The following is a 22,532-nucleotide window of genomic DNA, read 5'->3' on the forward strand; positions in this document are numbered from 1 at the left end:
TTCACTGTTTGCGCTGGGCACAGGGAGATGGATGGGCTGTCAGTGCCTGCCCTCCCCACCCGACGGCTCAGAGGATCGGCAGGCCTGGGGTGAGCGGCTACAGAAAGTCACCGGGGGCTCCGTCCTGGGGAGAAGGTGTGCTGGCGAGGGGTGGGGGGATGCGAGAGCCCCGGCTCCTCTCTTCCCACCTCCTCCCATGGATCAGACAAGGGGAGGACCAGACAAAGGGTTGAGACCCCTTGTGGCCCAGAAATAGGATTGTCCCAGCCCCACAGCCCCGCCCAGGAGGACTGTCCCTTCCCACCATATACACAGAGTGCCCTCTCTGTCCCCAGGAACAAAATGCCACGAAGCCCGAATGTAATCGATCAAACAAACAGGGTTTATGTCAGCAGGAGAGAGCTGTTGAACCCTGCCTGGCAGCTAATTAACCAGCTCATTAGGAGACAGGGTGTGTGGGGAGAGAAGGGCAGGGCTGCCTGCCGAGCTGCGTGCTTCCAGATGTCCTGGCTGAGCTTGGACCATGCAGGAGGCAGACCCCCAAGGCCTGGCTGGGTAGGGGTGCCCCTCCTCAGACTCCCCGGAATCATCTAGGGCTGACCGTCCCCGAGAGTAGCTGTGTGGGCTTCCTGGGGCTGCGCTGATGGCGGTGGTGAGCGGGGGGCAGGTATGTGCTCAGTCCTGGGTGTGGGCCTTAAGAGCTCCATGTCCAGGCCCTGCCCTTGGCCTTGGGCTGCGGTGACCACCCACCCCAGTGAGGTTCTGGGGAGGAGGAGGCTTTGCGGAATCCATGCTGGTCTAGGTCCCCCTGGAATGGGGCATCTGGGTTACATTCTCCCCAGCCTTGGCACTTTGGGGGTGTGCAGGGGGTGGGTTTCTTGGGCACGCTCAGGCCCCCAAGTAGACCTCCACCAGCACCCCGACAGAGTGCATGCGGTAGAAGACTCCCAGAGGCAGGCCGAAGTTGACGATGGTGAACCATGTCTGGTAGCCATAGAAATCCTTCTCCAGCCCGTTCTCAAACTCCGGGTGTATGCCAAAAGCGGGCATCATCCACAGCTGGGGGGGAGAGGAGGTTGATGAGTGGGGGAGGGGCTCTCCCATCCCCCAAGGCCCTCAGCTCAGGGGCGGCCCCAGAACCTGCAGCTCCTCCAGCATACCCCCCACCCTAGCAGCCCCTCACCCTTAGGCTTTCAGAACCAGCCCCTCTACCCCTATATCCCCCTCACCCCATCCCACAGAAGGCCTCAGCCCCCTCCTTGGCCTGCCTGGGGCCAGCCTAAACTCCAGCTGGATCCTGAGACCCCAGGCTGCCACCACCACAGTACAACCTGTTTCACCCGGGCTCCCCTGGGCCCTCATTTCCATCACCTTTTTCTGCTCTGGGTTCATTCTTCCGCTGTCATGACTCTCTGCCCGCCCCACCCTGACCCTGCCTCCTGTCCAAATTCTGCCCATTTCTCAAGGCCCAGATCAAACTTTCACAAAGCCTTCCTTGGCCACTTGGGCCCACACTTCCTTCTCTGAGCTCCGACCACACTTTAGGGCCAATTTATTACTTATGATGCTCTGTCTGGACCAGAGGTTTCACCCTCTGAGGTGTCTCCAGCACAACTATTACCAGCATGGGCTAAAACAACCTGGAGTTGTCCCGGGACTGCCACTTGCAGGCTGTGGGAACATGGCAGGTCAAACAGCCTAAGCCTCAGTTTGCTCATCTGTTAAATAGGGACAGTAATAGTGCCAGTTGCATGGAGTTAGTGTGATGATTCAGAGAGATGCACGGAAAGGTGGACTTGGAACTTAGCAGCTGCCGGGCACTGAGCAGTCATTGTCAATACCTCCCCCTAGAGATTCTTTAGGAAAACAGGCACCTTCTGATCTCTTCCTTTGACTCAAGTCAGTGGACCATTAATTATTTGGTAATTCTCTAACTGGTCCCCCTGTGTCTCCTCAGCTAAGCAGTAAGCTCCCCGAGGGTAGAAATTCTATATGTATGTTTGTAAATAGCACTTAGCTACATGCTTGGCGCATTCATTCATGCCAGGCACCTGGCAGGGAGCTGGGGGACACTCCCTACTCTCAAGCAGCATCAAGCTAGTTGGAAAGGGGCCTGTGTCTTTGACAATCAAAGGGACAAGCCAGTCGCCCTTGGGACAGTCAATGCACAATGAATGCACCTTGATCCATTCCTTCCTGAGTGAGGCTTTCTGGGGCCTCCTTGCCAGCTCCACTCCCACGCCTCCCGGCCCTGCCACTCACTGTGATATTGCAGAGGATGAGGAAGAGTGAGATCTCCTTGAGGGCCCGCCGCTTCCAGTTGAGGTGGCTGTAGGAGTGGATGTAGGTCAGCGAGGCCTGCCGCAGGTCCTGGCCCAGCTCCAGCAGAGAGCCCCTGCGGGGAGGCTCAGCCTCCCACTTCCCCGCCAGGCTCTCAGGAGCTGCCTCCCAGAGCGGGCGCCGGTGCAGGCCCTCGATGATGAAGAGGTTCTGGGCTATGTGCTGCAGGATGAGCAGCAGCGAGTAGGCCAGGATGAGGTGGTTGAGTAGCTCGTGGGGGTGAGTGGCCACGATGGCCACGATGGAGAAGTAGGAGATGCCCATCTGGCCCAGCGCTGCGCCCATCAGCAGCACCACGTCCAGGCTGCGGGTGGGGTTCTTGAGCGTGTCTAGCTCTCGCTCCTCCAGCCCATGGATGGCCATGCCCGCCAGGCACGCCAGGCTCATAGTGGGCAGTGCGGCTGCATAGAAGGCGTAGTAGATGATGAAGTACTGGCGCGCGATGGCAGGGCCACTTGCTTGGATCTGGAAGAGCACGAAGACGCACGTGCCTGCCACCAGGACCAGCAGGCCCAGCAGTGGCCCTAAGATGGCCCCGTGCAGGTGGAAGGGCGGGGTGCTGGGGTGGGAGCCCGTGTGGGGTGCCAGGCGGCGGCCCACGTTCTTCCACATGACGAAGAGCATGCCACAGCAGATGAGGGAGTACTCGGTGCTGAAGGGGTAGAGCATCAGGTAGCCCTTCTGGAAGACTTCACACATGGTGACGTTGAGGCACAGACAGGTGTTGGTGTTGTTGTCTGGGAGGGGGCAGGGCAGGAGGGGACAGACGTTCAGGTGGGCCTTGCTCTGAGGAAACCAGATGCACAAATCAATCTGTTCACCTCCTGGATTATGGCAGGAGGCAGAAGGGACCCAGCCACCCATTTTACAGATGTGGAAACTGAGGCCAAGAGAGAGAAGTCAGAAAGAGAGAGAAGTCAGAAATCACAGGATGGTCATTCTTTTTTGTTTGTTTGTTTTTGCGGGACCTTAGTTCCCCGACCAGGGATCGAATCCGTGCCCCCTGCAGTGGAAGCGTGGAGTCTTAACCACTGGACCACCAGGGAAGTCCCCAGGATGGTCATTCCTTGACAAAGGGATTCTAGACCTCAGGTGCCAAGCTTAGGTAAAGCATTTGACACATGATGTCTTTGGTGCCAAATGTCACCTCTACAGATTACTTGCTGAGCACAAGGGGAAGCCTGTAACCTTATACTGGGAGGATCTGGCTGATACACCTGGACCATCAGCAGCATCCCCTGTGGGCCAGACATCTTGCCTTGTGATGAGGTGCCCTGCAAAGCACACAGTATCCGCTGTGGAATGTTGGTGTCCAAAATGCTTAACCCAAATCTAATCAACACTTTGGTCCATACTTCCTGTTTCTAGGAAAAGCAGAGGATTTGGGAACAAGTCAAATGCCACCTCGAGGAAGCAACCTGACAAATCTCAATGTCATTAGGGGAAAAGAGACTTAACTGGGCCACCAAATGTACTGCATGTTTGAACAAACCATCTTGAAAAGACATTTCATGGGCTGATTGGAGAAAGTCGAATATAGACTGATACAGAGGATGGGGATGATGTTAAGGCATTTTGTTAGAAATTACAATGGCACTGTGCTAATGTAGGGAAATATATTATTTTAAAGACATGCATACTGAAATATTCTGAGATGAAATGCCAGTATTTCTGTAACGTAAGTAATTCAGCAAAAATATTGGAATAAATATGGCAAAATGATAATAATTATCACATCTAGGTGATGAGTATGTCCTGTCCTTCTACTCATCTGTATGCTTGAATTGTTTAATAATAAACAATCCATGATGTCACTTGCTGAAAATTCTCTTTGCACAGGTCTTCTCAAAATGGATCTGGAGCATAAAGAATGCTCACGGTATACCGGCATGCTGAGATTTATGCAATGGATGTGTGAATGCATGAGTCTGCTGGGAAGGCTTGGCTGCACACAGGTCAGGATGGTGATGCCACCCGGGGCGGGGGGAGGTGTATACATAGAGGTGTGGCTGAATCCCACAGACAGCAATGTTCCCATGTAGGTTTACGGGACATGGCCTCTAAGGGCAGACTGACAGGTAGGGCACTGGGTACATGGAACAATCCAGGGAGTTCTTTCTGCCCAGAAATCTTCTGTTCTTCCTTATATGTCCAGGTACCTACAACTGTGTTAGGAAGACATTCCTTTCAGTCTTGAAGGCTTTTTAGTTTCTTGCAAGTAAAATGCAAATACCAGGGGTAGAGTGCATACCTGGACTTATCAGTGAATAGCTCAGCCAGGATTAGTGGTTAGCTTACTGATAGCTAGACGGATGCCTGGAGCGGGCTTGCAGAGTGCCAGCACCTGATGGGGCAGGCCCAGAATGGGGGCAGGATGGGTACCATTGGCAAATGTCAGTTTCCGTTTAGTCGTGATCTGGCCTCTAGAGCTTGCTCCCAACTCTGCAGAGTCATTGAGCCTCACCTGTTTGAGGGAGTGTAGCGTGCACGCACGTGTGTGTGTGTACGTTCAGGGATCGGGGGGCAGTCACGGTCTCCCCTGTACCTGAGAACTTTTCCATGAGGGCGCTGACCTCAGTCTCGATCTCACGGTGCACGGAGTCGTTGGTGACGGCCAGAAGCCACAGCAGCAGATTCGTGGCCAGCGTCAGCATCAGGCCACACCTGGAGGAGGTGCTACACTCTGCCACACAGCCTAGCCGGCTTCCCGGGTGCCCCACGTTCACCATCACTGCCTTTGGGGTGACCACTCTCTCCCAAAGCCAGATGCCATCTGCCATTAGAACTTCAGGACGGGCAGCCCTAGGGGCTACGCGGGACCCATTCCCAGACTAACCGATAGCCCCAGGGCCACGCTGTCCAGGGAAGCTGTTGGGGGGCCAGCATGAGTGGGCGACAGGGGTATCCCAGGAGTTGTTGGAAGGAGAGAAGGTGCCCGCATCTTACCTAGTGAAGTTGGTCTGGATCTGAACGCAGTCCTTAGAGTGTTTCCAGAGCACCCAGGTCTGAAAGAGAAAGGGCCTTGAGCCCAGGGGCTAGGGGTGGGGCGAAGGTTGGTGGTGGGACTATGGGGCGTGTGTTCCAGTTGCATGTGTGTATTTACAGTGGAAGGGACAGTGAGGAAGCCTGGGTTGGATTCGTGGCTCCAGTGTTTCCTCGCTGTGTGGTCTTGGGCCAGTGGAAAAACATCTCTGAGCCTTAGTCTCCTCGGCTCTAAAATAGGACTAAAATGTCTATCAGGGGAATGCCTACTTATTGGGGCAATAAAAAGGGTGATGCAAACAAAACACATAGCACAATGCCTGCAGATCAGGAACTCAGGAGGGAGTTGGAGATTCATTAAGAGTAGCTCTGGGGACTTCCCAGGTGGCATTAAGAATCCACCTGCCAATGCAAGGTACACGGGTTTGAGCCCTGGTCCAGGAAGATCCCACATGCTGCAGAGCAACTAAGGCCGTGCGCCACAACTACTGAGCTTGCGCTCTAGAGCCCGTGTGCCACAACTACTGAGCCCATGTGCCACAACTACTGAAGCCCGCGCCTCTAGAGCTTGTGCTCCGCAACAAAAGAAGCCACTGCAATGAGAAGCCCGCACACCACAACAAAGAGTAGCCCCCGCTCGCCGCAACTAGAGAAAGCCTGCGTGCAGCAACAAAGACCCAACGCAGCCAAAAATAAATTAATTAAAAAAAAAAACACTTCTTAAAAAAAAAAAAAGTAGCTCTGTAGGGCTTCCCTGGTGGTCCAGTGATTAAGACTCCATGCTTCCAATACAGGGGGCCCCGTTGTCGGGGAGCTAAGATCCCACATGCCGCTTGACCAAAAATATAAATAAATAAATAAATTGTATTTAAAAAAAAAAAAAAAAAGGAGAGTAGCACAGTATATCCGGGGGGTGTAGATTTAGGTACACACAGGTACGTACAGGCAAGTGTGTCTATAGGTGCTGCGTTTCAGTGACACTTTGTGTGCTGATACTGGCACATGTAGGTAGCACGGGTGTGGGCACACAGAGGCAGGCGTGGAGGGGCGCTGTGGTACATGTGCACATACTCTGGGCCGTGTAGGTATTTGCTGACGTGGCTGTTTCTAGGCATAGGCTGGGGTGTGTATGCATGCGGCGAGGGGGTGCGAGAGGCGGGTCACCTGGATGCCGATGAAGATGATCTCGACGGCCGGGAAGATGAGCTCCAGCTGTGACTTACACTGGATGTGGCTCATGCCGTAGCCCACGCGGAAGACGTTGAGGCAGATGGTGCAGCTGCCAAAGAGCACCAGGGAGCCTGGCCGGGCCAGGGGGCCGTTGGCACCTCCCCCGGAAAGAGCCCTCCCTCCCCACCCCTCTGCATCCACCCAGGCGCCCGGACACTCACCCCGCACCCAAGCGGGTCCTGCGTGCGGGTCCTGGTGGAGCACGGCTTGCGGCCGGCGGGTGGTCCTGGCGGTGTAGTAGAGAAGCCAAAGGAGGGCCAGGGCCTTCAGCACGGCCAGCAGGATCCACACGTCCCCCAGCGTGATGGCCACGTTGTTGAAGATCATGCTGCAGATGAAGGCTCCGCCCAGGAACACCATGTTGAGGGCCAGGAGCCCCGAGAAGAGCTGCCCGGCCTTCTGGGCCTGCCGGTCCCGGCGCAGCAGCAGTGAGAAGTGCCGCACCAGCCAGGACCTCTTGAGGGGCGAGGCGGGGGCCCTTGTCTGCTCGGCCCCCGTGGCCACTTGGCTCTCCTTGGCCGGGGTCTCTCCCATCTCCTGTGCTTCTGGAGAGGCCATGGGTGGAGCCTCAGTAGGGGCTGGGGAGGGAGACAGGGTTCTGGTTGGCTGCCAAGCCGTCCGGGGCTCAATTCCGCTTCTGCCTCTAACTGCTGTGGGACCTAGGGCAAGCTAAGCAACCTCTCTGGTCAGGACATTGGAAATAATAGCAGCTGCCCCATCTGCCTTACAGGACCCGAGAAGATTCAGACAGACCAGAGGATATGGAAGCCCTCTGTGCCCCACATAAACATAGGATTTATTTTGACTGGCTTGAGGACCGCCTTCCCCCCACCCGTATCCTCCTGCATCAGTGCTTGATCTTAAGGTGGAATAATGATGTCTGTCAAGGTAGCCAGGAGTATCTGCATAGTGCTTGGCCACTGGGCAGTTTCCAAGGCTGTGACTTTTCACCACCAAAAGGCAGTTTGTGCCCTCTGTCTTCTGGAAGGAAATTCACTCCTCAAGTCAGGGAGAGCAAGTAGGTGTCCTCTCTTGTTCTGACTCTGATTAGTTGGGCAGTGGTTGCCTAGAGTGTTGGGTTGAGAAGGATCCTGAGGCTGAGCGTGGGCTTGGTGGGAAAGAATGCTATGATCTGAGATAATACTCTATTTTAGGTACATATGGGTGTATATAAAATTACTTTTTTAAAAAGTCTTTTTATTGAACTTGTTACAATATTGCTTCTGTTTTATGTTTTTTGCTTTTTTGGCTGCGGGTCATGTGGGATCTTAGCTCCCTGACTAGGGGTCGAACCCACACCCCCTGCATTGGAAGGCAAAGTCTTAAGCACTGGACTGCCAGGGAAGTCCCTAAAATTACTTTTAAAAGATCTAGAAGACACCCATCAAGTTCACAATAGGAGTTTCTTCTGGGGAAAGGAGGAGGGCACTAGCATTGGGAGAGGTTTAATGTTCTAGTTAAAAAAAAAAAAAAAAACACATTACTGGGACTTCCCTGGTAGCACAGTGGTTAAGAATCCGCTTGCCAATGCAGGGGACACGGGTTAGAGCCCTGGTCCGGGAAGATCCCACATGCCGTGGAGCAACTAAGCCCGTGCGCCACAACTGCTGAGCCTGCGCTCTAGAGCCCGTGACCAACAACTACTGAAGCCCGAGTGCCTAGAGCCCGTGCTCCTCAACAAAAGAAGCCACTGCAATGAGAAGCCCGCACACCGCAGGGAAGAGTAGTCCCCGCTCGCTGCAACTAGAGAAAGCCCACGTGCAGCAATGAAGACCCAATGCAGCCAAAAAATAAACAAACAAACAAACATTACTTATGTAATTGAAGTTAATTTTAAAGCACATTAAAGGCTTAAGGAAAAAGTTCTGAGATTGATTGGCAATGTCTGCCATGAGCATGGGACACATTGGGATGAGCATGAATGCCATGCCCTTGACTTTCTTTTTTTTTTGGCTGTGACACACAGCTTGTGGGATCTTAATTCCCTGACCAGGGATTGAACCCGTGCCCTCGTCAGTGAAAGCACAGAGTCCTAACCGCTGGACTGCCAGGGAAGTCCCACGCCCTTGGCTTTGATAGAACTGACTTCCATCTGTACCCTCCCTCAACTCCTTGGAGTCTCATGAATGTAAAGCTCAACATGGGGAACACCATCCTGACCCTTCTCTTTCCCTGAGTGTCTCCTGCTACTTTCTCACTTGCCCCAAGCTTTCACTCAGGCCGACCCCTTTGTTACCCTTCACTTGCACCCAGATCTTGGGTCACCCCATACCTGCAGCTCAGGACTCCTTCCTGGAGTCCAGCACACTTCCCCCATGGGCCCTTTGAGTACTCATAACGCTGCACTGGAGGGCAGGGATGCCCCACTGGTTCTGGGTGCTGTCCTGGTGGGAAGGTTCCTTCACCACCCCCTGCTGTCCCAGGTGCTCTCCCTTGGTCCTGCTGCTGCCCTGGCATCCCTGGTGCTCTGGGCTCAGGGTCCTAAGTGCACACTGTCCCCATTGTTCGGGCTGCAGGAGGCCTGCTTTCTAATTCACTGTCTCAGCAAGCGGAGTCTCCATCCCCATGTCTCCCAGCAGGGAACCACGTGTCTGCCTTGCCTCTCCCCTCACTCCTGTGCATTCCAGCTCAAGGACTGCTCTGAGATTTTTCTTTACCACAAGCACTACCCTGGTCCACGGCTCCCTCTTCTCTCTCCTGGACTGGTCTCCCTACCCACTGTACCTCTCCCCTCCTTCCCCTGCAAAGGCAACCAACTGTCCTCACTGTAGAGCCCAAACTATCTAGCATGGCCTGCATGGCCTTTCAAAATGAAACAAGGCAGTGTATGTTTAGTATGGGCTTGGGGTACACAAGGTGATCAAGGCAGGGTAGCCGCTGTTGCTTCCTGGTCTGGCCTTAACTTTCCTCTCCAGCCCTGTCTTCAGACCCCCACTCCCTTGCCCATGGACCATGCCATCCTGTTGCCTAGTTCCCAGAATGCTCCTCCTTTTGCTCACTTCCCTGTCTTTGCCCACACCCTACCCTTTGCCCATCATGCCCACCCACTTGCCCCTTGGATGACTGTGGTGTGCCCTCAGGACTCAGGGGAGCCCCACCTCCTCTAGGAAGCCTCCCCTGAACCCCTTCGCCAAGGCTGGACTAGGTGCCCCTCTTGGTACCCCCACTGCACCCATGCTTGTTGCTGAAGCATCACCTATCATGCTCTATTTTATGTTATTTTTTTTAAGTTTACTTCTTTTTTAATTAATTAATTAATTAGGCTGTGCCGGGTCCTTAGTTGCAGCACGGGGGATCTTTTTGTTTTTAATTGCAGCACACAAAGTCTTAGTTGCGGCACGTGGGATCTAGTTCCGTGACCAGGGATCGAACCTGGGTCCCCTGAATTCGGAGTGCGGAGCCTTAGCCACTGGACCACCAGGGAAGTCCCATATCATGCTCTATTTTATTTTATTTTATTTATTTTTTTAAATTTTTGAATTTTATTTTATTTATTTTTTTATACAGCAGGTTCTTATTAGTCATCAATTTTATACACATCAGTGTTCATGCTCTATTTTAATTAGCTGTGCTTTGCTCTGTCTCTCCCTTTGGACTCTGACCTTTAGACCATCCCCCTATGTAACTACCAGAAGACCCTCAGCACATTTGGCTCTAAAATGCAGCCTCTTCAGGCCCCCATTCTCCAATGTGCAACCTGCCCAATATTTATACCTCCTAGGGTCCTCTTCCAGGGCAAATAGAAAAATAAAACTTGGTACTCTTTTAAAGATTCTACCAGTGCTTCCCCCCTTCCCAGTCCTCCACGTCATGCTTGCTCCAGTTCTGTCCCCTCCTTGTCCAGCCCCCTTGTCACACTCTAGGCACCTGCTCCCCACATTCATCCAGGCCCAGCCAGAGGCCTCCCCATTTCTCATGTAGTCTCAGGCCCCCCTCCATCACCCCTGGAGCCTGCTTTTCCTTCTGCCTCTCCTGCTACCCTCTACCAATGGCTCTTGCCCATCCTCACCACCCATCTCAAGCGCTTCTGGGAAGACTTCTCCCTTTGCCCAAACATCTATCGAGAGCGGGCGTGCACTGCTGTGGGTGTGCCTGGCGGGCAGCGACCAGCTCCTGCTTACCTCATCCCCCGTATATGGCACAGGCAGGACACTAAACCAATGTTAGCTGACTGACTCTGGCATTTTCTGGGGAAATTTCAGCACCAGAGCCGTGGACAGAAACCCTTCCCATCCAACCCTTTGCATCCTGGCCCAGTGGAGGTGACTTTCCAGATGATCTTTGTCTTTCTTCCCAGGCTCCCCCACCCAGGTTGAGCACATCTGAAGCTTACAGGGACAACCCCCCTGCTCCTTTTCTCCCAAACCTGACTGCCCCATCTCGCCTTCCCAGAATCTACCCCAAGGCAGGAGGATAGCCTAGTGCCCAATTCTGGCACTTACTACCTGTGTGATCTTGGTCAAGCTACTTAGACTCTTGGTGCTTCAGTTTCCTCATCTGTAAACAGATACACGACTATAGAATAGTACCCGTTACATAGTAGATGTTCAATAAAGAGTTCTTGAATGAGTAAATGAAGGAGTTAAGGCATAATACCTACCTGATGGGGATTTTTCAAAATTAAATGATTTAACACATGTAAATGCATGTAGAGACATGCCTGGCAGAGAGAACGCTCTCAGTGTTAGCTGTTTATGCATTTCCTTCCTGTTCTGTCCAGGTCCTGGAGAGGCCGGAAGGATCGGGATTATTGGTGAATTACAGGGGCAGGTTTTGATTGGACTGCAGGCCTAGAGAGGACGCTGGAGGCCAAGGTCCTGTCCTCCAGGGTCCTCACCTTGACTATCTTCCCCGCCCCCACCCCCGGGTCCAACCCTCCATCGGCCGCTAGAGGGAGCGCTCAAAGTGGAGGATTGGGTCCTCCGCTGGGAAGGGTGCGGGGATGGGCAAGCAGGGGTCGCGGGAAGAGGGTGAGGGCTCCCTGAGTGACAAGGAGGAATCCGCCACCCTCTGGCTCGCCCCTCCGCGCGACGCCAGTTCAGGGGAGGGCCCGGACACCAAGCTGGTTTGTGGGTCGCGATTAGAGCCAGTGATGAAAGCTGCAGAGCCGTCGGGGCGCGGCGCCTGGCCGGATCCGACGGATGCTGCTGAGCGCTGGTCACGGAGCTACGGGATTTCTTTCCGAGCCACTCGAGGGACTGCGAGGCCTGGGACAGGCACCTCACGGGTGCCTCTGACTGGGCATCCCGGCAACCCAGCCCCACACCCCTTTTTCCAGCCGTCCGGGCTTTTAGCTTCTTCCCGGCTTCGGCGCCCCCTTTCCGCTGTGCGCGCTCGGACCCGGCTAAGGCGGGGGGTGCCCTGTTGACCCCTGCGCGCCCCCCGCCCGCGGAGAGGAGACGGGGTGCGGAGCCGGGGTGGGGGCACAGGGGGGCCGCCGTTCGGGTCACCAAGGGTTGACCTTCCTCCCGTCATCTCGCCCTCCCGCCCCAGTCCCTGCAGCCCCCCGGTCTCTGACCCTCGCTTTGGGAGCGGAGTAGGTGTGAGTGTCGAGGGTGGGCTCTCGGGAATGTTCCTCCAGGGGTCAGAGGGCGCTCCCGGCCTTAACGGCGCCGCCGGGGAGCCTTACCTGAGACCTGGGCAGGCATCGCCGCCGGCTGACCACCGCAGCGCGGATCGTCTGCCCCGGTGAGGCCCCTGGGCCGGACCGATGCCCCCGACGCCCTGCCTCCGCGGGACTGCGCAGCCGCCTCCGCGGCCCATTGATTTTTCTGTTGACTTTGGGGCTCTCATTAATCCTTCGTTAATTACCCCGCCGGGGTCTCCCCGGACAGCTCAGCCAATAGCGAGGCGGCTGGACAGGCGGGCGGGGCCGGAGGCGGTGCAGGGGCGGGGCGCTGGGTCAGGGGACCCACGAGCAGGCCCGCTTCCGGGGTAGGTCGGGGTGCAATGTCCTTAGGCCGCAATAGAGGCCGTGTAGGGTTCAGGCCACACTTGCCTCTGGCGGCCCCGCAGGGAATGGACCCTCCCCCACAGATCCGGGGTCACCTTCTCTTGTACCCCGCGTAGCACCAGGCCCGGCCCTGCCGCAAGCTCTCTCTCCCTAAGGCAAACGTGAACCTGGGGCGAAAGAGACCCGGTTCTGACACGGCAGGAGGCGCCCCCTGCGGCCCTCCTCAGTTCTTCCTGCAGCCTCTGAGACCTGCCCACCTCATCCTGCTGGGGGTGTCCTGGCACATTTTCCTCTAAAGTGCCCTGTGCTCCAGGTGCGGCTGCTCCCACGCTCCCGCACAAAATGCCATCTCCTCCCACCCCAGGCCCCACCCCAGCCTGTGCCCCTTCACCTGACTCGCTGGCCACCAATTCCGCCTCCCCTTCTAGCTGTTGGTGCCTCCTTTTCAATCTCTCTCTGCACCGTCTGACTTCCCCAGTCTCTCTGAGTCCATCTCTATATCCCCCTTCCCCACCTTCTTTTGTATCAAACCATTTTATTGAGGGGCTCCGGAGAATGTTGAAGGGCTGGGAAAACAGTGACATCCCACACCCTCTGCCCTGCCAGGATCTCCCCAGCTTCACAGTTGCCCCGTCTCTGTATCTCTTGTAGAGTAGAAGCCAGAGGGCTTTGGAAAGGAGCCTCAGGGACCGCAGGGAGTGGGGTTGTGGGTAAGAGGAGGCCCAGGGGGTGAGAATCTGTGCCACCCAAGCCCTGTTTAGCTGTAACAGCCCTGTTATAAATTATAACAGCCTATGAATTGAAGTTGCGTTCCTGAAATGTTTCATTTGAGGGGAAAACAAAAGCTCTGATGCATGAAAAAAGTTTGAAAATTATTATTCTTAGTAGAAAGGCACTGGCTCCCTTTCGCTGTGTGACTGTGGGCAAGTCACTTTACCTCTCTGGGCCCCAGTTTTCTTCTTTGTAAAATCGTAGTTGGATTAGGTGAGTCCTTCCTAATCTTTCATGTGTCATGGAATACATTAAAAAATGTATATGTCACTTGAGGATAAAGCGAAGAGGAAGGTGGCAGCCTGGGTACTCCGCCCAGCCCCTCCCAGCCACCCAGGTACGAGTCTGTAACTAGTCTGTGACTCAGACTTGGCTCACCCACAGAAAAGCCTGAGACCTGAATATCTCCAGGGGCCCTTGCAGCTCCGACCCCAAGACCCCCTCCTGTGATCATCTTAGACGTGGCTGCTGGACATGAAGTGGTCACAGGGTGGGGCAGGGAGAACATCAGGTTTATTGGTTTCCAGCTCCAGGCGGCAGCACTGGCCAGGACACGGGGCTGGGGTAGGGGTGGAGCTAGAGTCTAGGACACTTCCAGATCTTGCCTGATCCTAGAAAGGGTGCAGGGAGAGGTCCTCCTCCCCCGCTTGCCCCATGCCCCAGGGATATGCATGTCCTGATTGTGATTTAAAAACTATCCTGGAAAAATAACTTGTGAAAATTCCACTCTGGGGCCGGCGGGGGAATGGGTAGTTACATGGCATAGTGACTGCCAGCCTGGGGTTCATTCCCCGGGGGTCTCTGGGTGGGTGCATGAGCTGAGCCCCTCCTCCCCATGTCTCTAGTGGGGCTTCAGGACAGTATGTAGACCTCCAGCAGGCTGGAGACAGCATGCATGCGGTAGAAGATGCCGAAGGGCAGGCAGATGTTGACGATGGCTGCCCAGAGGGAGTAGCCATAGAAGTCCACCTCCACGGTGTTGCTGAAGTGAGGGCGGGCCCCGAAGGCGGGCATGATCCACAGCTGTGGGGACAAAGGGGTGTCAGGACCTGGCCCGGACTCGTGCCAGTGGGTTGTTCTGTGGGCTTTGCTGGGTGGGGTGGGGGCAGGATGGTGGTCCCAGCCCTCTGGTTTTGTGGACAGCAAGGGCTGGGTGTTGCTGAGTGGGGACCTCGAGCATCTTGGGCAGGGCCTGGCACTCACTAAGGAGCTCAATAAATGTGCCCAACTGAACTTGCCTACCCCCCAGCCTAGGGCTCCGCCTGTGATCACATCTCCCACCCTCAATATGGCCCACTTGTGGGACTGGGGAAGGGGAGAAGAAGTCTCAATAGATGCTGTGAGAATTTGGAATAAGTGGCTAAATCAGTAGCTCTCTCCTGGAGAGATGTGTGCAGGGTGGTGATGGTAGAATCACACAGGCCCAGGGCAGGGGTTCCGGATCCTGCCAGAAGGCTCCCCCAGCCCGGCCCTCTATGAGGTCTGCTCTCCAGCTCTGGCCCCGCACTCCACCCCCTTCCCGGGTCTGGGAGGAGGTTGAAGCTGAAATCCTGCTTCATCCCTGGCTATGAGCTCAGATAGTTCACATATGGGGTGTGAGGCAAAGAATAAAGGCTTCTAGGCTAACGCCCCTCCCCCCCCCCGCAAATGTATCACATCCTTGGGCACAGCACAGCCCAAATCTGAGCCTGCTTCTGTCCAATAAAATGAAGGAGTTGGAGATGATGCCCTCAGAGTTGATGCAGGCTCAGACACCTGGAGCAAAAGCGGCCTCCCAGGTGACTCCCGGCCTGTAGACTCGGCCTTGGGAGAAGGTGAGGGGGTGCCGAGGCTGGGGGCCACACCAAAAGTGGCCCAAGACAGGAGGAGGATTTGAGCTTTATTGCTTCTACTGGTAGGTCAGAGATGGGTGACGACTCTTTTTTTTTTTTTAAATAGGTTACCTGTAGGAGGGGCAATATTGGCAGTGGGGACTTCACCAAGGATGCACCTCAATTAGGGCGTGTATTTCATGTAGACCCCACGGGGGTGGAATCCCTCTGGAGATGTGTTCTATACTGGGATATGCCCACATTAAGGCTGTTTTCTATATTAGGGGTATTTTTCTATCAGAGGTTATAGCTAAAAGGACTGTCTTTACATTGAGCAAAACTTCACTGAGGTGTGCTCTCTCTTTGGGATGTACTCACAGGGGTCCAAGTTTCTCTGTTAGAGATTTCCCTCCTGGGGATTATATCTACACAGGAGACTTTCTCTATTAGGTTGGAGCTACACTAGGAGTATTTCTCTGTTGGGATGCACCTTCACAGAGTGTTCTCGTACAGGGTGTATATTTGTATTGGGTGAAGTCTGCTGCTATACAGAGGAGTTTCTCTTGGAAAGGGGCTTTGCTGAGTCGCCGGGGAGGGGGCGACTGTTGTGGATGTCTCCCTCCCGGCCAGCCCGCCACTGCACTCTGCTGACAGACCCCTCACGCTTATGCTGGTCTCTGCCACTTCCTGTCGCTGCTCCGATTATTCTAAGAAGCAGGCTGGTCACAAGGTCCCAGGAAGAGTCACACCTCCCACCCGGGAGCAAGGGCCCCCACTCAGCTCCGTCTCACCTCCTCCCAGCCCGCACGTCAGCATTCCCTAAGACCCCTCCAGCTCTACCTAGATGTCAGAATGCCGGGATCTCATTCTCCCTGTGCTCCCTGAGATGCTGTTCGCCCCCGGGGCTGCACCTGACTCTCCCTGAACCTGCTCCTTTCCTAGAGAGCCAGACGATGCTCGAGTGGGCTGGGGGGCAAGACAGAGACGGCCAAGTGAACAAACCTGAAAGAGCATCTTTCCTTGGCCTTCTCTTCCCCCCAGCCCACCCCCGTGTCTGCCCAGTTACTCACGATGATGTTGCAGAGCAGGAGAAACAGAGAAATGTCCTTCAAGCACCGGCATCTCCAGTGGCCCCTGGGGGCCGAGATGACGCTCACTGCTCCCTGAGGTCCTGCTGGGCTGGGGCCAACCAGCCTGGGGGCGGGTGGGCAGGCAGGCAAGGTGTGGAGGGTGTCCAGGCTGGCAAAGGTGAGGCCGTGGCAGGGCTCCTTGGGGGGAGTACCATGAGGCTCAGCCCTGGGGGGAGTCCGGTGGAGGCTCTCAACGATGAAAATGTTCTGGAAGGTGTGCTGGGCGATCACGAGCAGAGCGTGGGCCAGGCTGAGCCCCGCCAGCAGCTCCCTGGGTGTGCCCGCCACTGCAGCCACGATAGAGTAGTAGGAGATGGCATACTGGCCCAGGGCGGCACCCACCAGCAGAGCCACGTCCAGGCTGCGCGTGGGGTTCTTATGGTGGTCCATGGCCCGGCGGTCAAAACGGTAGATGACTGAGCCACTCAGGCTGACCAAGGTCATGAGCCCCAGACAGACGATGTTGAAGCTGTAGTAGATGACCAGGGCCTGCTGGGCGCGGCCCCTCTCCCCACTCACTTGGACCTCGTAGATGATGAAGACGGCCAGCCCCACCACAAAGAGCATCAGGCCCAGGATCGGGCCGGCAAAAAAGGTCTCCCGGAAGAGGCTGAGCAGGGACGGGGTGTGGTTGTGGCCATGGGCAGAGGAGGCCAGCAGCCTGCCCACGTTCTTCCACATGACGTAGAGCATGGTGGAAGCGAAGAGGCTGTACTCGATGTTGAAGGGGTACAGGTAGAAGTAGCCCTGCTGGAAGATCTGGCAGACGGCCGTGTTGCAGGAGCAGACTTCTCCGACTGGGCTGCCCGCACGCTCCACTGTGGAGAGGGGGACGCGGAGCTGCACTGCCCTCCCACCTTCCTGGAGGCCCCCACCTGAAGAACCTCACCCCTAGACTGTGACCTTTGGAAGGGCAGGGCTGCTATCCGTCACCACCGTATTCCAAATGCCTACACAGGGCCTGGCACGTTCGTTCATGCCACAGATATTTATTGAGCACCTACTATGTGCCAGAAACTGTGGGACACACCAGTAAACCCTAGCCAGGGCTCGATTAAGAAAAATAAAATCTGAGCTACGGAGTTGCCCGCTTCATCCTGTCCCATTCCTGCAGAAAAACACTCCCAACCCTTCCCCACCAGTAATGACCCCTGGCTGCCCAAGATAGGCAAGGCTCTGGTCCTAATAGAAGGTGGCCTGCTTGGCAACCCTTAAAATTCAAGCTGCTTCTTAGCTCTCCCCAACATCTGCTTCATCCAGAAAGCAGCTGCTGTGCCCAGGTCTCAACCGTGACCTCCTGTCACTTCGGTTTGTACCATACTGATAGGAATCTCATCCTGCATCCAGAGTGTGCTCTGCTCTGTAAGATTCCTCGGGCCTTGGCAGACAGCTCTTTTAGTCCCCAGAACTATCTCAGCTGGTTTTGCAGAAGAAGGAACTGAGCCTCACTCAGAGAAAGTGGCTTGTGATGGCAGAGCTGACACAAATGACGTGACTCTCACGCCTGAGGCAGGTGCCTCTCTGCACGTAGGGTCGTGCAGCCCTAGCACATAAGGTCTCCCACCTCCCTGGGCTGGGTTTAACCATCCTCAGGAACCCTCTGTATGTGAAGAATGGCCCCTTTCAGTCCTGCTGGGCTGGGATCTCCTGTAGGCCTGGATCCATGCTTTCCATTCCTGGACCCTCCCATACTGGGTGTGCGTGTGTATTCAAGCAAGGTCCAGGTGGACTTGGTCATCTAGTCTGATCCTGGCTGGTGGCAGGGGGGAGGGGGGGCTAGAGAAGTCCAGAGAACCAGGACCAGGGGGACTGTGGGCTCATTCTTCTTCAGCATAGCATATTGGTTCAAAGCAAAGATGGATCTCAACCCTAGTTCTCCAATTTCAAGCTCTGTGACCTCAGGTAAGCTACTTAACCTCTCTATGCCTTAGTTTCTGCATCCATAACATGGGAATACTAATAGTACCCATCTCATAGGGAGGTTGCAAGGGTTAAGTAAGATGGTGCTTAAGACACTTGGCACAGTGCCTGACATATAGAGCTCAGTGAATTGTCACCGTCGTTATCGCGATTATTACTTCTACCTTCTCCTCCTTGTCAGGCACTCCCTTCTGATCCCACGCTTCCACCATTGAGCCACCCTGCCTCCCTTCCCCTCTTTCTACCTTGATCACTCTTGCCCTTTCTTCCTGGAGCATGAATCCCTTCTTTGGTGGGATGGAGACCTGGACAGTAGGACCAAGGCTGTACTGTCCAGGATGAAAAAATGCTCCCCTACACTCTTCCTCCTGGGCCACCCACATCTCAACTTCTCCAGAGGCATAGCCCGGAGCAGGAGGAGGTCCCTGGCCTCCACCTTTGCCTCCGTGCCCTCTACAAGCCCACAAAGCACCCAGCCCGGGGCCTGGCTGCCACGGGACCAGGGTTAGTCCGAAGTGAGCACTCACCCTCCAGAACGCGGCGGGTATGGCTGGTGTTGCCGTGAGAACTGTTGAGGGAATGGGCCTGGTGCACCGATTCGTCCACCACGGCTGCCATCCAGATGGCCAGGTTGGTGGTGAGTGTGAACATGAGACCACATCTGTTTGGGGAGGGAGAGCAAAGAGGCCAGTGAGAGTCTTTGGCTCATGTTGGGTCCCCGGCATGGTGGAGAGCTGGGGATGCTCTCCTGGGAGATGGTGCTGAGAAGCGAGAAAGCAGGCAGACCCCTGTGTGAACAGGGAAGCTGAGTTTGGAAGGAACACTTAGCCTGGCTGAGACGCCTCCCAAAAGAGGGCTGGGGGTGTCATGGGGTTCAGCACGCCATCTCACCAAGCACATCCCCCATACCCCCAGCAGAGGGTGGTGGGAATCAGGCTGACAAAGCCAGGGGGCCTTGGCTGAAACCCCACCTGGGGGCAGAAAGAGGACCCATGCCCCAGGTTGGGAAGCGCTCATCTCATGCCAGGTGAGCCCAGCCCCTGGGCACGGACGTTGAGCCACGGACATGGCGCAGGCACTCACCGAGTCAGGTCCAGGTGGGTGTGAACACAGTCTTTAGCGGAGACGCAGAGAAAGTAAGTCTGTGTTGAGAGAGAGTGGTGGGGTCATCTACTCTGCAGACGGGCTCAAGCCGGAGCGCCCGGGTCCATGCCCAGCATTTTGTTCTTACCACCTCAAGAGCCCTCCTACTACGTGATCGAGTTTATTTCAGCTTTACAAAGTGAGATGTGAGCTTTTCTCTCTTTCTATTCTCTGGAGCGATTTGTACAAAATAGTTCTCTGTTCTTTAAAAGTTTGCAAAATGCCACCTGTAAACTCTCTGGGCTTGGTGTTTGTTTTCTGTTTCTTTGCAGGGTGGAATTTTGACTGCCTAGTTATTTATTCCTGTGAGCGAGGCCAGCCTCAGAAAGAATCTAAGGGGCTTCTCAGCTCTCTCTGGCAGTATCCCTGCCTCACCCTCATCCTTTGCTGCCCTGCAAGTCCTCGCTCTCACCTGGCTGCCCACAAATCCTTGCTGTGGTGTTTATTGATGTTGGGGTGTCTGTATTTCCATTTTGCCTGAGTATTCTTTAAAGTCATAAAATGTAAAATTAAAACTATATAAATGCCAAAGTCATAAGTGTGTTAAATTGTGGAAACCTGGGCAGTAGGGGTGATGTTTTAAGAGAGGGAACCATACACGTGGTCATTCTGGGTTGGGGAGGGTTCGGGTCCCACGTAAGACCAGTCCTGCCTCAGCTCAATCAGAAGATCTTTCCAAGTGTTATTCATGCAACAAATAAAAACGTGAACTTGTTTGAAAAATCCCATATACAGGATACCTTATTTCCTGAAAAAATACAGAATATAGGGAACATGGCTGGGGCCAAACTGGCCATGCCCACAGCAGGACGCTGAGCTGAGACTGATGCCCTCTATGGGCACCCAAGGAGGGCAGGTCAGGTTCCAGGAGACAGAGCAGCTGCCACAACTGACACCTCCTAGGTGTTAACTACTGGCACTGCTTAAGTTGAAATGAAATCTCAGGGCCCCTAAGTAGGCACTCACATTCGGATATTACTTCATTACCAAGTGCTTCCAGATTTATGGACTCATGTGATCTGCACTACAGTCCTATCCCCACCCTAATCGATTGCTCAGCGTAGACGTGGAGTGGAGCTCAGATCGCCTGACTCCAAGCCCCGTGTTGGCTCTTTTCCACCACACTCAGGGACACTCCTCCCACCCACCTGGACAATGACAAACACGGCCTGGGTCAGAGGGTACAGGATTTTGATGGCTGACTGGCACTCAAAGGAACTGGAGTAGTAGCCGGTCTTGAAGACATCCATGACGAGAGTGCAGATCCCAAACAGCACCAGCCCACCTGGGAATGAGGGGTGGGGGGTGGATCAGAGAGGCAGGAGAAAATGATTACAGATTTGAGGATGGATGGCCAAAGAGTTGGATGATTGGGTGGATGGATGGATGAATGGGGTAAGTGAGAAGATGGATGGAAGGATGGATGGAAGGATAGGTGGGTGATGAATGGGTGGATGGAAGGATGGATGGAAGGACAGGTGGATGGTGAATGGGTGGATGGAAGGATGAGTGTGTGATTGAGTGGGTGGATGGATGGATGTCCTATTGAGCCCCCATCCCTTTGGGGCTGCATAGATAAAGGGAAGGGCCCTAGAGAGGCTCTTTCAACTGCAGCTGTCATCTGTTTTCTGCTCTCCATCAGTCTCTCCCATGGCCACCCTCTTTCAATATTTAGAAAGGGCAGAGAAGTTCCACTCCATCCCTCTCTTCATCCCTCTTCCAGGACTCTTTCCCTTTCTCTTCTCCCTCAGTCACAGCCCACCTCACTCTCAGACACATCTAGCCTTGGGGGGTGGGGACTTCTCACCGGTCTACCTCGAAGGGCACCCAGCAATTCCTGCGGGAGCCCCAGCCTCCAGCTCCCCGCCTGGGCCGCCCCACCTCCGCCCGCACCTCCCCTGGCACCTCGGAGCCAGATGGGGCCCGCGTGCGCGTCCCGGTGGGGGACGGCGTCGGTGTCGGGGCAGCGCACGGTGCGAAGGAGGTAGAAGAGGATCCAGAGCACAGCCAGCAGCATCATGGTGGTGAGCAGGGCGAACACGTCGGTGTCGTACACCGCCACCTTGTTGAAGGCGCCGCCGCTGATGAGCGTGCAGGCGAGAAGCAGCACGTTCACGGCCAGCAGCACGGAGAGCAGGCGGCCGCCCTTCTTCCACACCTCGCGGCGGGCTGCCCGCGGTGCCGGCGGGCTCTCCTTGGGGCCCGTGGGCGGCTCCTCGGACATGGCAGAGGCGACTGGAGGAGGCTGGAGGGGTCACTGTCGGGGAGGAGCGGACAGGACCCCAGGTCAGCCTCCAGGGCTCTCCTTCCTCCATCTTATCCCTAGATTTGGGGACCCGAGGGGCGGGGGCTGCGGGTGGTGAAGGAAGCGCTGGGAAGGGGAAGAGAAAAGCCCACTGTGCCGGTCTCGCGCTCGACGGGAGGAAAAGAGAAGCGGCTGCAGCCCCGTCGGACCCCGTCCAAGGTTCCCACTCCCCAAATCCGTCGGCCGGCTAGCCAGGGGCACCCACCTGGCTGGGCCGGGAGCCCGCGCTGAGCTGGGGGTCAGGGGGCGGCGAGTGCGTCCTCTCTCTAACGCCGGGATGGACGGGCGCTTTATACCGGGGAGGGCAGGGTGATTTACAGCCGCGGGAGCTCAGCTCCATAAACCTCTCAGTCTCACTCACGTGATCCATCTTTTTCCCGGGCTGAATTTAGGGAAGAGCGTGCGGAGGCAGACAAGGTGAGATTTATATTTACCCGTTAAGAGGCGCCCCCTCCCCCGCCGCCCTGTCACCTCGGCGCAGCCAGCCTCGGGCGCGGCCCGGCACTGCGGCACCCAGCGGGCACCCCACCCCCGGCGCCCAGCGCGCCCTGGCACCCCGCTCTCCTGACGCCCAGAGCCCTGAGAGCTGACGCTCAACAGACGCCCCCCCAAGGGCCCGCAGGCACCCCGACGCCCTCCCAGCCCCCGGGCCCTGTACCTTTGTGCTCCTCTCTTGCTGCCCCAAGATCGGGACCCTAATGCCCCTTCCCCGACACCCTCACAGTGATCGAAGTTCCCTCTTCCGCTATCCCTTCCCCTGGTTCCTGCTGCGCTGGATGCTGCCGAGTCGGACTTGCGTACGAAGTTCTCGGCCAGTCTTCTAGCGCCTCCTGCTGGAGCGCGGCTGGCCCGCCTCGCGCGAGACTGTGGCAGCCGGGACAGCCGTGTCCCGATCGCTGACGGTCTGGCGGTCGGTCCGCATAACCCCCTTAGGCCCATTGTCCAAG

The 22,532-nt window shown here is 55.8% G+C and overlaps 2 protein-coding genes across 2 annotated transcripts; both read right to left on the reverse strand.

Moving 5' to 3' along the window:
- Positions 1-268: 268 nt before the first annotated feature.
- Positions 269-12,265, reverse strand: OTOP3 (otopetrin 3). The gene is made up of 7 exons (XM_007185638.2): positions 12,182-12,265; positions 6,714-7,130; positions 6,487-6,623; positions 5,287-5,345; positions 4,886-5,004; positions 2,263-3,077; positions 269-1,059 (listed from the first exon to the last, which is right to left on the reverse strand). The coding sequence occupies exons 1-7, from the start codon at positions 12,198-12,200 to the stop codon at positions 889-891; spliced, it is 1,737 nt and encodes a 578-aa protein (XP_007185700.2). The 5' UTR covers positions 12,201-12,265; the 3' UTR covers positions 269-888.
- A 1,817-nt stretch (positions 12,266-14,082) lies between these two features.
- OTOP2 (otopetrin 2) lies at positions 14,083-22,331 on the reverse strand. Its single transcript, XM_057536509.1, has 8 exons — positions 22,244-22,331; positions 21,791-21,967; positions 21,186-21,537; positions 20,429-20,565; positions 19,221-19,279; positions 18,665-18,798; positions 16,158-17,035; positions 14,083-14,299 (listed from the first exon to the last, which is right to left on the reverse strand). Exons 3-8 carry the CDS (start codon positions 21,502-21,504, stop codon positions 14,129-14,131), a joined length of 1,698 nt encoding a protein of 565 aa, XP_057392492.1. The 5' UTR covers positions 21,505-21,537; positions 21,791-21,967; positions 22,244-22,331; the 3' UTR covers positions 14,083-14,128.
- Between the last annotated feature and the right edge of the window lie 201 nt (positions 22,332-22,532).

Source organism: Balaenoptera acutorostrata, chromosome 20, assembly GCF_949987535.1.
Source record: "Balaenoptera acutorostrata chromosome 20, mBalAcu1.1, whole genome shotgun sequence".
NCBI classification, from domain to species: domain Eukaryota; kingdom Metazoa; phylum Chordata; class Mammalia; order Artiodactyla; family Balaenopteridae; genus Balaenoptera; species Balaenoptera acutorostrata.